At 41.2% G+C, this 17006-nt stretch overlaps 1 protein-coding gene across 2 annotated transcripts; it reads right to left on the bottom strand.

Annotated features, from left to right (window-relative positions):
• Positions 1 to 60: 60 nt before the first annotated feature.
• On the bottom strand, positions 61 to 16928 carry CSDE1 (cold shock domain containing E1). 2 transcript variants are annotated; one of them, XM_071768595.1, is made up of 20 exons: positions 16783 to 16928; positions 12727 to 13156; positions 11881 to 12079; positions 10976 to 11085; positions 10540 to 10632; positions 9937 to 10034; positions 9697 to 9778; positions 9223 to 9351; positions 8941 to 9066; positions 7874 to 8086; positions 6886 to 7026; positions 6640 to 6798; positions 5919 to 6026; positions 5059 to 5234; positions 4571 to 4683; positions 4269 to 4388; positions 3861 to 4039; positions 2804 to 2967; positions 1875 to 2007; positions 61 to 1343 (listed from the first exon to the last, which is right to left on the bottom strand). In XM_071768595.1, the coding sequence occupies exons 3-20, from the start codon at positions 12077 to 12079 to the stop codon at positions 1296 to 1298; spliced, it is 2391 nt and encodes a 796-aa protein (XP_071624696.1). In that variant the 5' UTR covers positions 12727 to 13156; positions 16783 to 16928; the 3' UTR covers positions 61 to 1295. The 2 variants fall into 2 exon arrangements, with proteins under 2 accessions (XP_071624696.1, XP_071624697.1); XM_071768596.1 differs by lacking the exon at positions 10540 to 10632.
• Positions 16929 to 17006: the final 78 nt, after the last annotated feature.

Here is a 17006-nt window from a genome sequence, read left to right as displayed (position 1 = left end):
GCCAGAGCCGCTTCCGGGCACGTGACACCGGTGAAGAGAAAAAATAGCCAAGATCTAGGCTTTTTTTCAAAATCAGTAAAACTTTATTCTATTTCCATTCTTTGCCATTAACAGAAAAAAAATTGGAGAAAGCAATGTTTGTCTTACAAAGATAATGCATCTCCCAGAGAAGAAAACCCTAAATTGAGAATAGAGGTAATGTGAAAAAAAATGAATAAACAAAAAAACCACAGTCCTGCCTCTATTCCAAGAACGAAACTCCTGATCGTTTTGGTTAAAGGAATACTCAGACCAATCATTCAGTTTTCTTGCTTGACAAAGTGTGACTGGGAAAATGGGTGGGAGAGGGAGGAGGAGGTGAAAAAAAAAAAAAAAGCACACAGACATCAACTATTTCACCTTGATGAGTCTCAGAACAGCTATGGAAAGCCTAAATTTATTCTCTTACAGTACACTGGGTGCCGGCTGCAAAGAAGAAAAAATGTATTCACTTCAGGCACAACTTCTTTCTTTTTAAATTTAAATCAGTAAAAGAAACTGGGTTGAGAAGCTGCAGTGTTCTAAGCAGCAGCAGATTTGTGCATCGTTTTAAATATATTTAAATTACCACACTGATGGCACACCTCAGCCTTATGAAATTCTGCACTGCACGTTTTAGAACACTACAAAAACAAGTCTACCCCAGAAAGAGACTTTCCTTGAGCTCTAACAACTTTGCTGGCTAAAGGACTCAAGTTAAATGAAATACAAAAACACTGTAACATTTGGCCGTCAACTTAAGAATGTTCATACAGATTTTATATGAAGTTGCATTTATTCCATCCTCACGTGGTCCTCAGAATTTGAGCAGTGAGCTGAAGTGAGCCTTCCACTTCCCCAGGGAAGGAAAGACCGAATGCAATCGAGCACTAAGGCATGGTAACACCTTGGCCAAAATAACAAAGACAAAGCAGAGATAACTGTAGTGCAGAACTCCATAAGGTCGGCCCGGGTCGAGCAGTCTCTAATGTTTACTCACACAGGCAATGTAGATTTGCAGTTACCAGTTGCGTTAAATGCACCATTCAAAACAAGCTTCTAAAATGTGATACTATAAGGCGCCACCTTAAGTTCTCCAGAATGCAACTGTGCATAATTTTAAAATGGTTTCATAAATTTATTTTAAACATAACATGAGAAGGTGTTAAAACTGGTGTAATAGCTTCTTAGAATTTGGAGGAAGGGATGAACAGGGAGATACTCAGTACCCTTCACCAGCCCCCACTGCTCAGCCACGCCAGGCACAGGTGTGGTGGTCAGTCTATAACACCAGCCTGACGGATCTTTCTCTCTGCACCAAACCCCTGCAAGGAAAACAAAACAAACTTTAGATCCAGCATCACCCTTTAGGGCAAACCTGCTTTGTACAAACCAAGCAGCATGAGAACACTTCTAGTCTTTGGAAACAGTAACAACACAGGATCTGTGAGCTGATGTTCATATTCCTAGATGCTTCTGACTTCAGACACTTCACTCCCTTTGCTTATCAAGTGGTGGCAGAACCTTCTGTGAACACCAAGCTTAGATAAAAGGATTTCACTTTCTGACTCTGAGAAAGGGAGCAGGAGGTTTGTAACAGAAAAAAGAAGCCAAGACAGCTGTGAAAGGCCAGAACACAACAAGCAACTGGTCACTTCTATACACATGTTCTTCTGAAACATTACTAACACAGCATAGAGCACCCCTGACTTCCCCCAAGAAGAATCTGATCTCACACGCAAGTGAGCAGTTCACTACAGAATGAGAGGACACAGTGTTTCAAACAGTTCAGGCTTGCTTTCCACGTTAAAACACAAACTGCAGTTACCCTGCAAGCCAGGCTTTTCTTTACATACCTTTGAGTTATCCGGTCCCCTGGGCTGACGAAGAACTGTGAGACGAGGAGCATTGGCATCATCCAGATTAATGCTCTTTAAACGATTAACAAGTCTATCAGGACGTGGAGCAGCAACAGCCTTAGCACCCTCACTGGAAGAGAGAAAAGCACAAAGCAGCAGTGACTCCCCAGAGGTGGTGTAAAGGTACCAACTTTACATCACTTTGCCATTAAGCCATTACCATAATCTGCCTCCCGTGACAGCAAATCTGGGTGACACCACATGTTCCTGCCTCAAAACCACTGTAACAGGACTCTGACAGACCAGCAGAACAGCAAGCAGAGACTGCCTAGCAGCATCAAGCATTGGAATTAATCAGTTAATCAGGCATTGGAATCGGCTGCCCAGGAAAGGGGTGGATTCTCCATCCCTGGACGTTTTTAAGAAGAGACTGAATGTGGCACTCAGTGCCATGGTCTGGGAACCACAGTGGTAGTGGATCAAGGGTTGGACTTGATGATCTCAGAGGTCCTTTCCAACCCCACTGAAAAGTAAGTTAAACAAACCATCAAATTTTTAAATAAAAATGTCTCTTCAGGAAACAGGTTACTGTGGTGGCCATGGTGATCAGCAACTGCATAGCAATACCACCAGTTTCCTTATCATTCATTAATTTCTACTTAGAAAGCTGTATCACAAATCCTGCTAGAGGGGGAGCTTCATAAGAACAGATTAGAAAAAGAGTAAGGTATCTGTAAGAAAAGCTGAGAGTTTTGGGGCTGCATTGTACTGGACACCCTCCTAATAAAGGCAGTTCTCAGGAAAGAGACTCACTGAAGCCAGCTGAGATTAAGAGCTCTCAAACTGCTGGCTCAGTTCGCAGGCAGCATGCACCCCACTCCTGCAATGCAGACAGTGTGCCAGATTAAATCACTTTAAATCCTCACCAGACACGCCACACGTTGCAGGCACTGCATTTTCCTGTGCGCTGGTTCAGAATTACTGAGAACTCCACCTCATCTCCAGCCTGTAGCTCCACACCATCCTGAACTTCTTTGACATGGAAGAAGAGCTTTTTGCTGTCACCGACTTCATAGTTAATGAAACCAAACTGAAAAACAACACATTATAAGGTTATTTCTTTCCTCTTGATCCAAACAGATGCAGTGACTTACTCACTGCTGCCTGAGTAGTAGTTTAACTGCTTCTAGGAAAAATCCTCTGAAATGCATTATGGAACTGGAAATGTAATTTCTACAATAAACAGAACATTCTGCATGCTGGCATGTCTTTTTTTAAGGCTCCACCTTAAAAGCTTCACAGTAGAAACCACTCAAATTTTTTTGCATGTTACTGGTATAAAAAGTCAGTTACTTCCATTTACCATTCCCCTCATATATAAACCAGCAAAACTCATCTAGCCTCTCCATAAATAACTAGAGCTTAGTACTGCAGAATAACTAAAAATAGAGAGCATTCACATTTGATTTTATAGTAATCTGATCTGTATCTGGTATCTGATCAGATACTAGGGCAACAATCAGCCTTGGCATTTCAGATGCACTGCTAATGCTGTGAAAATGCTTCTTCTGGATGCACAGTAAGTTCAGTTTTGCTTCTTTTAAAAAAAGACTTAAATGGCCTGCTCCACAGAAAACCAGTCTGTTCACTTTCTAGAGCTTCTCAGGAACTCTAGAGAAGCTAGAGTTCCTCATTCTCATTCTCTAGAGCTGAGAATGAACCAGAGCAGGAATTCCTACCCAGCAGTGCTGATGCATCAGCACCAACCTGAGTTCTGAGTTCACTTTGACCGAAATCACACTGCACAGGATTGTATAAACCAGTACTTCGGTTACACAAACCCACTTCCCTTGAATCAGAGTACAAAGGAATCCATTTGTGCACAAGCTGCCTGGATCCAAGTGCTGGGCTAGGTTCTCATCTGCTTTAGGCTAAGTTTTTCCTCCCAACAAGCATGTTGTCCTCACAGCAACCCTTGCTCACCTGATCTTTCACACATTCCACCGTGGCTCTGCGGAATGGTGTGATGTTAACAGCCATTGTCTGCCCATTCTGACCAAGAACACACAGCTGAAACTTCACCGTCTCTCCCTTTTGCAGACAGTCACCTTTGTTTGCCATTCCAACAATTCCAAATGGGTAGATCTCTCCTTTCATCTCACCTAGAGGAGGAAAAAATACAAGACAGAACCGAGAGGTGTCCTTTCCTGCTAGAGGACATTTAGAATTTATTCCAAGTATTAGAAATTTTCACTGTTAACTCAGTAGTACGAATATGGTTTGTAGTCTGAACAGAATCCTCAACACCTCTATTAACAGTTTAACTTCTCTGCTTCTTGGGCATTTGTGAAAAAAAAAAAAAAACACTTGTAATTTAAAAACACATCTTACCATCCTCCATCACCTCAATCATGCCCTGGTATTCCGTTTGTGTGGGATCTACACTCCTTAAAGGACGAATTACTTTGCCAGAGTAAACAGTTGGATCAGCTTCTTCAGTGATACCATTCACTAAAAAGACAGATAGTGCAATGACAGGATGCTCTAGTCATACTTTATTTAAAAAAAGAATGAGTAAGTTATTCAGATAATTTTTTTAAAACTAATTATTCAGACCAGGAGCTTTAACACAGCACAAGCAATGACAGGCTTTTCAAGATCTTTGCAAGTAGAAATACCAGATACAGTCTTACCTGCATGTGTTTTGTTCACCTTTTCTGCACTAACTTTGTTTCCTTTGCCTTTTGACAAGCTGTATTCAACAGTGTCTCCAAGTTCCAGGCTATCAATATCACCACAGTATTCACTACAGGAATAAAATTGAGTATAATTTTCCTTTAGTTACATGACAACAGTGATGCTCATCCAACATTTATAGAATTTGATCAGAAACCATTTAACTCGTTCACATTTCCGTGAAATGTGAAATGCTCATTTAATGAAGTGCAGCATTTGAAATATGCAACTATTTCTTGGCTGGAGTTCAGAGACTTAGAACACCAAGACTGCTGGCCAACTGAAAAGCCTGAACTAGTCCAGCAGTGATAATAAATGGAAACAAACACCCCCAAGCACGTGCACACACAGATATAAAGTGTGTGAAGTCCAAATGTGTTTAACACTCAAACCTACCAAACTCCCTCTCCCTCAAAAAAACAATAATAATAGAATTGCCATTCACCTATAGTGGAAAAAGATCTCCTTATCATGATTAGCTGTTTCAATAAACCCAAAGTTATCTTTCAGGGCTGCCACGTATCCCAAAAGTCTCTTAGAGCTGTAGTTGCGTCCCAGCATCCTGACAGAAACAGCTGTTTGCAGACCGGTTCTCTTCACTTCACAAACACTGAACTCAACCTGTTGAAGAGTCGTGTATCAATATTAGATAGAAAGAAACCCCACAACCACCAAAACCATAACTATCAACAAAAAATACCCTGAAATAACGCATTTCAAAGGTGTGCAGCCCTTGTCAGTATCTAGGCTCTGCAGGAAATCTCTACCAAACCTCTACTACATTCCAAAGAGTAGCAGTCACACCAGTGACATCTGTACAGCAAGCCAGCCCTGATGGGAATCTTCATGTGATTTGCATCCTTTCATTGCACTTATCACCAGTGGCCCACTGTGAGCATGTGCCTAGCTTTGCTCATTTGTTTGAGATTTTTGAAATCACTGCCTTCCTGGCATGGCTTCTGAACACTAACATCTCCATTGCCTTCATCTCTAAGTCTTCATGTTAATTTCTTCTTGTTTATCCAGAAGTGAATGCCACTGATTTACAATAAATTCTTTGCTTAAAAAAAAGCATAATTAACATGCTAAGACACTTTTTTCACATATGTATCACCAGTTTTCATAGTTTTACAGAAGTTTTACAGCAGATTAAGCCATTTGGCCCTAGCACAAAAGAAAACGAATGATGAAGATTCTGCAGATGCCTTGTCCTTCATTGTTTTCTGACAGGGAGAATAAATCCAGTAACATGCAAACAGACGTTTCCAGAAAAGTATTTCCCAATGGTATACTTAGTTCTATTGCCTTATCTCCTATCTGGGGATTAGCAGATCCTTCCACATCCTTGGCCTGGTAAGGAACAGTCAGTTTTACTCCACAGTCATCATAAACAATTAGTCCATCCTCAGCCTCCTAAAGACAAGACATCACAATTCAGCAATCAGTGTCTCTCTTAAGCAAACAAGTTTACTACACACAATTCAAGCACTGCTCATTTGAGCCACAGTGCTTTTACAGTAACTGCTCAAAACTATAGGAAAGGAATCAACCAACAAAGGAATCAACTCTAAGTAAGAAACTTTAAGTGATATCACACAGTATCTTAAAAGAAAGCATGGTAATTTCCATTTCCATTTCCATTACCATTTCCATTTAAGTTATTTATTAGAAGTTACTATTCTAGAATTGTTCAGAAAAGCATGACAAAAAATAGAGGTTCTCTAGCTCTAGAAATTTAATTTTAACTAATTCTATCTAGCATCTTAGGTACTAGCAGGTAGAAAGAAACTTCCCATCAAGTTGTTGAAAATTATCCTCAACATGATCATTAACAATACTTTTATTATCCTCTTTCACACAAGTTAGTTTCTGCTGACTGCTACCATTAGCTATTCAGTGGTGTAGTCCACATTAATACAGGATAAACAGCACTTTAGAAAGTTAAATTACAGAGTTGAAGGAAGCACCCTCAGTCTCCAAAGCCAGAAACACAACAGGTACAACACAAGCAAGAGAGCAGCATTACCTTCTCTTTGCCTTTATTTGGGCTGGTGGCTTTGGCTGGAGTGGCTTCTTTCTCTATAGTGCCCACAAAACGGTGATCTGATTGGGTGTGGAAAGAAACCGTGCCCTTTGGAAGTTTTTTAATTCTTATAGCATGATTTCTTTGGGTAGACAACATATCCTGAAAAACAAGATTGACCAGCTTTACAACAGCCTGCACATATCTCTTTAAAAACTAGTACTTCATAAAGGTATTAGCATCACTTACAGGAACAACAGTAAACTCTACTTCATCAGAAATATGGAGTTGATTTCCATCCATAATTTCACTGAAGTGAAAGAACATACGAGCATCTCGGTCCACACATTTAATGAAGCCAAAGCCATCTCTCATTGCTGCAATCACACCCTGAGAAAAGTCAAATGGATAATTGCAGTTTTACGACTAGTATGTGACATCTGTCTGCAGGTACTCCACACCTAAACGTAAAGTATGTCATGATCTGAAAACCAGGCCTGAATCCTTTGAAAACACTTCTTGGCTTATGCAATATTCTTCCTTGTAAACTGCACCACTAGCAGCTATGGTCAACCTGAAATTCAAACAAGTCATACTTGCCTTGTTTCTCAACTTAATTTCTTATGCAGTGGACAAGATAATTTAAGTAATTAGTATGAAGGACTACAGCTATAGAAGTTGACATCACTGATACACGGAGTATAATCCTGAAAGGGGTAACTACAAATACATGCATCAACAAGCCAGTACATATGTAAAGATACACACAAAACATACCAAATCCTCTATAATAAGGAAATAAAAACTGTGGTCAGAAGGAAGAGGAAACTCATCAAATTTCCAGACACAACTGAAGAAATTAAAAAGCTTTCTAAAAAGAAGTTTGTTAGGACAATCTCATCTATGGATCTATATTATGGTAAGTCTGTTACATAATACTTAACTGGTACCCACTAGAAATGGAATGCTGAATGATAGACAGAACATGCTGGGCCCTGCATCAGCTGTCAAAAATGATCAATTTCTCATCTGAACCTCTGGTTTAAGAAAAAAGTCCTCCAGAAACTAGCTGAAAGAGTTTATCGTTCAAGTTAGGAAGAACTTAATCCCTCATGCCAGAGGTATTGAGCAACATAGAATTCACAAAAATATTCAATCCAGCCCAGTTACAACACCTTTAGAATGTTTCACTTTCATTCCCACTCACAAATTAAACCTTTTAAAGACAGATACTTGCCATTTCTCTAGTTTCATTTGTAAACTGGAAAGTATTGGGGAGAACCTCAATATTTGTGGCTCGTTCCAGTTTGTCGCGTCTGTCTGTTGAAATATTGAATCGAACGTGGTCACTTTCCAGCAAGGTCACCTTGGATTTCGTATCTTTGTCTCCAAATGGAAGTTCTTTAGGAATCACGAAGTCAACTTTGATGCGTCCAGGTAATGGATCACTCTAGCAGACAGAAAATCCAACAGAAGATGTTGGTTCAATGTAACTGCAGATAAAATAGTTGGCAGAAATACCAATGCTAACAGAAGTGTGATCTCCAAATGCCTGCTGGAATCAGATCACTATGCTCCATTTCAACCACTCCCAATTTGTAATTTACTATCCACAAACAAATGCACCTAGTTTTTGTTTTTTGGGAATTCTTTGTATTGCTTGATTTGTATTTTTTCTTATTTGTTTTGGGGGTTTTTTAAAGCATGAAACATGTATTGTCAAATACATTAAGACTATTTCAAAAATTAAATTTCTAATTTTGTAACAATACTTACAATATTACAAGTTTGTCACAATATTTACAACACTTCTAAAAAGACAGTGTCTTAAGTGTTCAACATGCACAAAATCCCCCAGCTCAAATGTTCCCAAAACCAACAATGCAGACTCAGCCACACATTAAAGGTCAATGTATCTCCGTCAAAAATGTCATTAACTACTGACTTTCACAGGAATACACAGATCAGGCTTATTCCAGGAAGTATTTTCTTACCTTTTGTCTATGCTTCTGCTTTAAAGATACATCCTAAACACACAAAATTCAATGGAAAGTATTTGAAACATTAAAGAAAGTCCCAAATGTACCAGTGCTCTAATCCTAGCTCTTGACAGCCTTTAGAAAACTGCGTACTGTAACTGCTGCCAATGGTTGTCACAGGTTAGGTACAAGCTTACTCCTTTACTCTGACATGATCTTTATTCAGATGACTTAAAGGGAAAGGGGAACCTTTGTTCTTCTTGACTGGAACTCAATACAAGCTGAGCAGCACTTCACATAAATTTAAGCAAATAGTGAAACTCACCTGGTTTTTGCTGGGTACTTTTGGAATTACTTTGGTTACAGTTCCTTCAAAATGTTCAATGCTGATATCTTCAAAAATGACAGTTCCTTGAGGCAGCAGTCTAACATCTGTTGCAACTTCTTTACCCTAAAAGCACAAATGAAATACCCATAGATGCCAGGCAGACATTTTTCCATTAACTCCCCCCCCTTTTTTTTTTTTACAAGTGAATTTGAGAAAACTGACAGATGTCCAGTTACACCCTAGGATCTTGTCTTCAGTTTTTACTGGATTTCATCTTACATTTCTGTCTTTGATTGTAAACTCCACATCATCACCAGGCTGTAAGGCTTCTAGGTCACCTTTAAATTCACTATAGTGAAAGAATATCTCCTTCACGACATCACCCCTCTCAATAAATCCAAAGGCTTCCTAAGAACAGAACACAGTTTTCAGTTAAGTGCCTATTCTCTTAACATACCAAGACAAAATTTTACAGGTTCCATCAAACACAATAAAAGACTGACACAGCAGATTTACAAGTGTACACAGCTAACAGACTACCACAAGAAATGTAACAGCAAAATAAATGGAAATTCCCTAGTTAAGAACAGTATTAGTGTCAAAGATGAGCTGTTTAAACAATTTTACCCAGTTTACACCCACCGCTCCAAACTGCTCATAGCTCTTAATGACCTAAATACATTACTTGCAACACCACTTTTCAGAACAGCATTTCCTTTTCAAAGTAAACCTTAAAGCTAAAGCATCACTTACTTTCATGGCACAGACTACTCCTTGACAGCGGGCTTGTTTCTTTTTTAATAGCATAATGTTACGAGCACTTACAGCACCAGTACTAGAGGGGAAAAAAGTAATGAGAGTAAACCTGAAACAACTTCAAACTGAATCAGAAAGTAAGATTTCATAAGGTAATTTCAATTCTTGAAACAGGATTAAAGTGCTGCCTGACTACCAATTACAAAATAAGAAGTCAGAAAAGCAATACCAACTTACTGTTTATTTGTATCAATTACGAAGTTTATTTTATCTCCTGTTTCCAGCTGTACATTTCCTTCAACATCCTCCGGGGTGTAAGTCAGGTAAAATACTTCCTGTAAATTAACATTGGCTAATATTAGTATATTTGAAGAACAGTTGTTTCAGAGAAACATTAACACAGGTTGTTTGAGGTTTTTTTAGTAACAATATTCACTACTGAAAAGGGTCAAACATGGCATGCAAAAACATTTTTTTTCTGCCCTGCTGTTTTGGCAAGTCTGTAGGCAATTTAAGTTGAAAGGTTTGTGAAGTGGCCACCTTTAAATGTCAACTTCTAAACTTTAAAAGTTCAAGATACAGATACACAAACATTACATAGCCCAGCTTCACTAAGTTTTAAAAAACAACTACTTGGCTCAATATCAAGTTCTCCATAGATAGAAGCAAGCAAGCTATGAACTTAACACTTCTGTTTGTAGCAAATACCAAAGCATGCTTTTTTTGCTTTGGCCAAGAACCACAGCTCTTAGCAGTGTCGATTCTCTACATAACTTTTTCTTGCTCATTGACCACAGTGATGGACCAGTGAAGAGTTCAAGTAAAATACATAAGCTTTACCCCATTACGTTCGTAGCATACACTCCCTGTTGGACTCTGACCCGGGGCAGCTGGAGATTTACTCTCTAAATTGTGAGGAACAGCGCACACAACCTACCAGTCAAAAAAAAAGATCCATTGCTAGTCATTTCAGGAGCAGCACTGTTGAATACAAAATGAATCTCAATATCCTGTACCACACACTCAGGGATGCACTCCTAGTGCAACTCAACAGGGAATGCCATGCTACAAAGTTTGAATCTTACAGAACACCTGCAGTCCCCAGGAACGTTTTGGAGCTAAAATTTAGCTCAAAATGAACATCTGAATTTGTACCAGAAAAATGTTTCAGTGTATTTGAATATGGTATATAATTAATATGCCTGCTAAACCAATCTAGCCTTCTCTACTGAAAAAAAGGATGGAATATAAACATGTATGAAAAACAGGCACTTACTTGCCCATTTATTCTTTCCTCAGGTAGTATTTCTGGTTTTATCTTCACCAATTTAATAGCAATGGGTTTTCCAGTTCGGCGATCAGAAGACACTTCAAACTCAACATCATCTACAAAAAAGTCAAACATGATAATGATGTAATGGAGTTTTGTTTGTTTAAAAAACAAAACAAAACAAAAAACGCCCACAAAAAACCCAAAGAAAACCCAAAACCAAAATAACCACAAAAAACCACCCCCCCCACAACAATAAAAAAACCACACACAACATTAAATGGTTATATTTCACAGTTCACTGCTTGTAGCCAAACACAAAGAAAAGCTCAGGTGCTTTTGCAGCCAAGGAAGGACAGTGTATTTAAAATATTTCTCTATTTAGCTTATTCCTTCCTGTTATTAATGAACAAGTCCAAGGTAATGGCTTGCCCTCAATAATTCCTTCCCTCTGTCCCACTCACTATACAGCTGACTTCACAATGAAGTTTAGAACATATGCTGATAAAGATTAGGAACTTCACTGCCACATTCATTAGTAGCATGAAGTAGCAGCCTCCTTGTTCTGAAAACAAACATCCAGCCATCTTAAAACTAATTAAAAAAAAAAAAAAAAAGAAATACCAAATATTCTTCCACCATCTAAGCACCTGCTTCCATCTCAGTTATAGAAGTTTCACCTAACAGCACACCTTCTCTAGAATGGCCACAATTTTATAAATACAAGCTGCACAAATCTTAAATACTGAGAAATTCTCTCATTGGGAGTGGCAGACTGTTAAATTCAATTGTCCCTTCAGCCCACCAGAAGCAACAGAATGCCTCTGTTCCTGCCACAAAAGGGTTTTCTATGACAAGTGGAAAAGACTGGTCTTCAGTCATTCAAGAAGCTCTGAAAGTTGCTTACTTACCTCCTACTTTGAGCTCCTGTAAGTTGCCATTATACTGTGAACAGTGGAAGAACAGTCTAGCTTGCCGTTCTGAACACTGAATGAATCCATAAGAGGTCAGCAGTTTTTCTATAACCCCAGTCTCACGCAGCGCTGCCGAAGTACCATTGGGGTACCCGTTATGTCCATTGTTGTGGAGCAGGTTTGGATCAAAGCTCATCTGTTTAAAAAAAAAAAGAAAGGGGAAAAAAAAAACCAACACACAAAATGCACTCTACTTAAGAAAAAATGCAGAAGTTATAAACAAAGAGAATTAGGTTCACATAAAGTGTAAAGACTGTCACTGGTATGTCTTTTCAGCCTTTCATACTAAAAAAAGCCTATGCTTATAAGTATTTACACGTTTTTCCAAGTCATGGAATTAATACCCAGAACTAAACTAACATTTCTGTAATACAGGAGCTTAAGTGCTGGAGAGACTGAGAAAACTTCAAAAAAAGCACTAAACTAAAAATAATTAAAGGTGTAATGAAGCAATAAATTAATTCACAGCCATGAAGACCTTTTTTTTCTTCTTTTTCTTTCCCCAGAGGGATGTCTTTTCAAGGCACAGGCTCAATCTTGAAAGATTTCTTTACTAACTCACTGGCATTAAAGACAACCAAGTAGAGGTAATTTGAAAAAAAAAAAAAAAGGGACTGGAATCACAACACTACCATTACTAGAAGAAGCAACCATTAATAACCATCTCTCTAGGGTTGGCAAAGAACTGCTAAAAAACCTAATGAAACCCACACACTTCTACTGACAATGTGTTTGCTATTAAGTTTAGAAATATGTAACTCTTCATATAACACGTGCACCAACCTCGCAGTGATATTCAAATATTGCACTTTCAGTAGTATTAGCCGATTCTTCTATTTCAGCACAAGTTTTTAAGGATGAAGACTGCTATTATTAATGAAAAAAAAAACAAAACAGAACAAAAATAGAGAGAAAGAAAAAAGACAGCAAGAGAACGTGACCTATCAAGCTAATAGAGAATACAAACGCTGCTGCCCTGGGCAGTTTCAATACAGCACTGGAGAAAACAAAGACTACTAGCAGCGTTGGGACGTGCTCTTTTGAAGCTGTTGAGTAGGCACAAACTTCTTGTTTCAGATCAAGCCTTGTATCTTCAGTGTAAGTTTCCTCTTCTTTGGTCTTGAATTGTTGTTACAATGTGTTGTATTATTTTCCTGATCTGAACTTGAAGCAGCAGTTTCAGGTGGTAAATTCTGTTCTGTTCCACTTCATACTGGAGAAAGGAGAAAAGAGTAAGTACCACTCAAAAGTACCACCAGTTCCAGGTGTTCCTACAGACAGGTGTGTTTCCTCTCCCTTAAGATGGTAGTTTTGATCCACCCTAAGAAAGACTGTTTTGCAGATGAATTTGGCATGTACTGTCTCCTAATTGAACTATTAAGGGCTTGCACACACCTTTAAAGTAGCTTTAGGAAGAGGGGGGGAAGCAGGGGAGTACAATTTCCTGATAATTTTTGTTCCAAAAGGTAAGTAAACGACTAGTAATACCTAAAGCACCCCTAGTTTCATACAAACATAAAATACTCCTCAAGATACAGATATCTCTATATATACACACAGATGCTGTATGCCCATTCTGCACAGACCACATGTACTCTGTCACAGTATGTAAAATAACCGCAGAGCCATTCTCTAGACTTCTTAAAAGAGTGTTTGCAAAATGTTGATTACATATGGCCTTCCTACAACAGTAACTAGAAAAGAATTCTCTCCTAAAGTTTTCCAGTATCACTTAAGTGTTTTCAGGAGAAAGCAGTTTGGACAAACTGCCACCTAACACAGAAAAAAATTTAACCTTATGGAAACAAAAACTTTTTTTGAAAAGAAAAAAAAAAATCAAGTTTTGATATATATAACAAAGGGAAGGAAACTTTGTAGACTAAAGCTCTTAAGAAGCAACGCAGCTACAGACCTACGTAACTTTTATAACTTCACATGTTATGCAGTAATCTAAAGGTATGAAATATCAAATCACAACTCTTCCCCAAGTCCCACGCTAAATGAACAAAAATATGCCCAAAACTTACTTCTCCACTGTAGTGGAAAAGTGAATTTCACAATTCACCCTGAGCTTTGACTTCCCTTTAACCAACTTGAAAGAATCAATTTAAGTGACTAAAGCTTGAATGCAAAGATATTTAACTCTAATCACACTGAAAATGCTGACTGCAGTCAGCTGTTACAAATAAGAACTCTAAACCCCAAAAGCACAAAACAGCTGCATGCAAACTCATCACCCAGTTTTCACAGAAGTTTGTACTTCATTCTCTCCTCCGGATGAAGGATCTGCTTTTTTGCACCTCTATGAAGAACTTCAAGATGAAATAACTTTTCTTGTCAGACTAGTCCACATACATAAATCAGACTAAACAAGAAATGGGATGAGGCATTGGAATGGGCTGCCCAGGGAGGTGATGGATTCTCCATCCCTGGGTGTTTTTAAGACACTGATGTGGCACTCAGTGCTACAGTCTGGTAACCACAGTGGTAGTGGATTAAGGGTTGGACTTGATGATCTCAGAGGTCCTTTCCAACCTGGCTGATTCTGTGATGGCAGTACAGACCAGTGCCTGGTACGAAGGGTTTGCAGTGAAAGATTCACTTATAAAGACAAAGTATCGCAAAACAGGACCAGGATCACTGGACCTTTCACACACCTCTGTATTAGATTCAGGACACTGCTATCACAGTCTCTTTCAGGACAGTACTGTTTTCTGGACAGCATTTCAGATCTCAAAGGAGCATGCACTGTATCACAGCATACACTGTATCACAGGAACTGCACAGCAACACCTGCAATCATCTTATTCATGCCCTTCTCTCTTACAATTAGAGAGAGATTACTATCAATATTACTAGAGATCTACCAGTGCTGTAACTTGTATCATATTACATGTCTAATTTTTCTGTTCATAAAATGTAACACATTTCAATAGAATAAAAAGACATCTTCTGCTCAAACATAACTTAAGCTAATGTGTCAGATAACAGCATAAGGCACAAGCTTTGCCCTTAAAATGAAGACAGTTTGATTTGACATAAAGCTTGGTTTACAACATTTAAATAATAAACAAATGAGACTGTAAAGCAAGCATAATTCAAGTGAATAAACCCCACAACTTGCTCTGTGTGTCTGCCTCAAATTCTTTACTTTATTCAGTTACTATAAATACTCCTCCAAATGGTAAACACCCTAAGCAGCTGCCCAGCTCCCAGGTCACACTGGGTTCTGCATTTGTGTATTTACAGCTGAAAGGATTAATGCAAATACAGGGAAGAACTGTACAAGTACCATTCTTGAAGTCTTAAAGGTGCTGATTTTGTTAAATTGCAGTAAGTCACAAAGCTGTTCACACCAAGAAACCATCCATAGAGTCAACGAGTAGAACCTGCTGGATTACACTTTTTGCTTTACCTTTTTTTTTCACAGAAAGATGTAACTGCAACATGTATTTTACTGAATTAGAACATATGCTTATAGAAATAGAAGCATATGCACTCCTACATAACTACGATGAAATATGATAAAGACAAAACTTTGCATTTTGGAGATGCATGGAGAACACAGCTATGAGATGTTACTTGGAGATAAAGCTATTGCTTATCTTTTCAGATGGGTACCAGGAAAGAGTACTAAACATCAGCTCCTGACCACCCCAACCAATGCATGACAGCTATTGACATTTGCTACATTACTGAAGTCACTTTTATTTTGAAAGAATACATCTATAAAAAGAAAAAAAAAAGTTAACTACCAGGGCCATTTGTAAAGGCATGTATACATAGTGAATAATTTAAAGAAAATAAACCGTAAAACAAGAGCCCGTTTTTTTTATAGGTCTGCAGTCTGGGGAAGAGCCCTACACTTGGTATCAACCCAGACAACAGAAAATGGGACCCAGACCGACAGACTCCACGCAGGGCTCCAGGAGGGGCCTGCGGCGAGCCCTGAGCGGCCGACGCGGCCCTACCCTCGCCTCCTCCCTGCGCTGCAGCAAGATGGAGGCCGCGGAGCAAGTGCGGGCCGCGCCAGGGGCGGTGCCGAGGCCCAGCCGGCCGCGCGGGGCGACCGTGCGCGGAAGAGGCGGCCACGGCCTAGGTCGTGACAGCGAAGGGCCCGGAAAGGGGCCGCGCCGGGCGCCACCGCTCCCGGCCCGGGGGAGCCCGGGGCTGCCCTGCTCTCTCTCCCCGCGGACAAAGAGGGGCGATGGCGGCCGCTCCCCCGCACACAAAGGGACGGGGGCCCCGTCCCCGCGCCGGGCGGGGCCGCGCGCGCGCAGCACGCCGGGAGCCGCGGCTGCCCCTCCACAGGCCCGGCCCCAGGAGGCCGAGGGCCGAGCGCCTGCTGGGGCCTGCCGGGGACCGTAGCGACCTCCGACACCGCCCTCGGCCGACCCGTCGACCTGTAGGCCCCGAAAAACCCCGCGTCCCGCTGGGGCACGCAGCGCGCCGGGAAAGCCATCGCCGCCGCCGGAGTGGCCCCGCCTCCGCGGCCGGGGGGAAACTCCAGCACCCCGGAGCCCAAACAGCAGCGCCTCTCCCCGCAGGACGCCGGGAAGCGGAGTGCGCACGCCGCTGCGGCCCAGCGACGCGCGGCTCCCGGGACTCCATCCCCAGGAGCGGCGGCCTGCGGGGCAGCCTGCCTGCCCCCACCCCCTAGCGTCCGCCGCCGCTCTCCGCGCGGCCCAGGGGCGGTTCCAGGCTCCTTCGCCCGCCAAGACCGCTGCGGCAAGACACAAACAGGAGGAGTACCCAGAGGCGCCCCCCCCCCCCCGCCTTCCTCGCCGGTTCCCGCTGTCCCCTGGCCGGACGGGCGCCGCCCGAGCCCCCCGCACTCACCCCAACAGCTCAGCGCCCCCGCTCCAGCGCCGCCATGAGCAGCACGGCCCCGCACGTAGGAACAAATCCGGCCTCTCGCGAGAGCCGGGCGGGGCCGCGCCTGCGCACTGCGGGACGGGTACGGCGGGCTGCGCACGCGCACAAGGGCATGGGAGGGGCCTCTCCCTCCACCTCAGGCCACTTGGCCCGCCCGGCCCGCTGTTCACCGGCACCGCGCTGACGCG

Source organism: Heliangelus exortis, chromosome 25 (genome assembly GCF_036169615.1).
Source record: "Heliangelus exortis chromosome 25, bHelExo1.hap1, whole genome shotgun sequence".
Classification (NCBI taxonomy): Eukaryota; Metazoa; Chordata; class Aves; order Apodiformes; family Trochilidae; genus Heliangelus; species Heliangelus exortis.
Note: the sequence above shows the minus strand (reverse complement) of the source record. Positions and strands in the feature narration are given on the sequence as shown.

Coding starts and splice junctions, on each gene's coding strand:
- CSDE1 (XM_071768595.1), bottom strand. CDS start 12,079: ATGAGCTTTGATCCAAACCTGCTCCACAACAATGGACATAACGGGTAC. Junction 10,633..10,975: donor AGGAAAGAATAAATGGGCAA/GTAAGTGCCTGT, acceptor TTTGACTGGTAG/GTTGTGTGCGCTGTTCCTCA. Junction 9,779..9,936: donor GTAATTGATACAAATAAACA/GTAAGTTGGTAT, acceptor TTTCCCCTCTAG/TACTGGTGCTGTAAGTGCTC.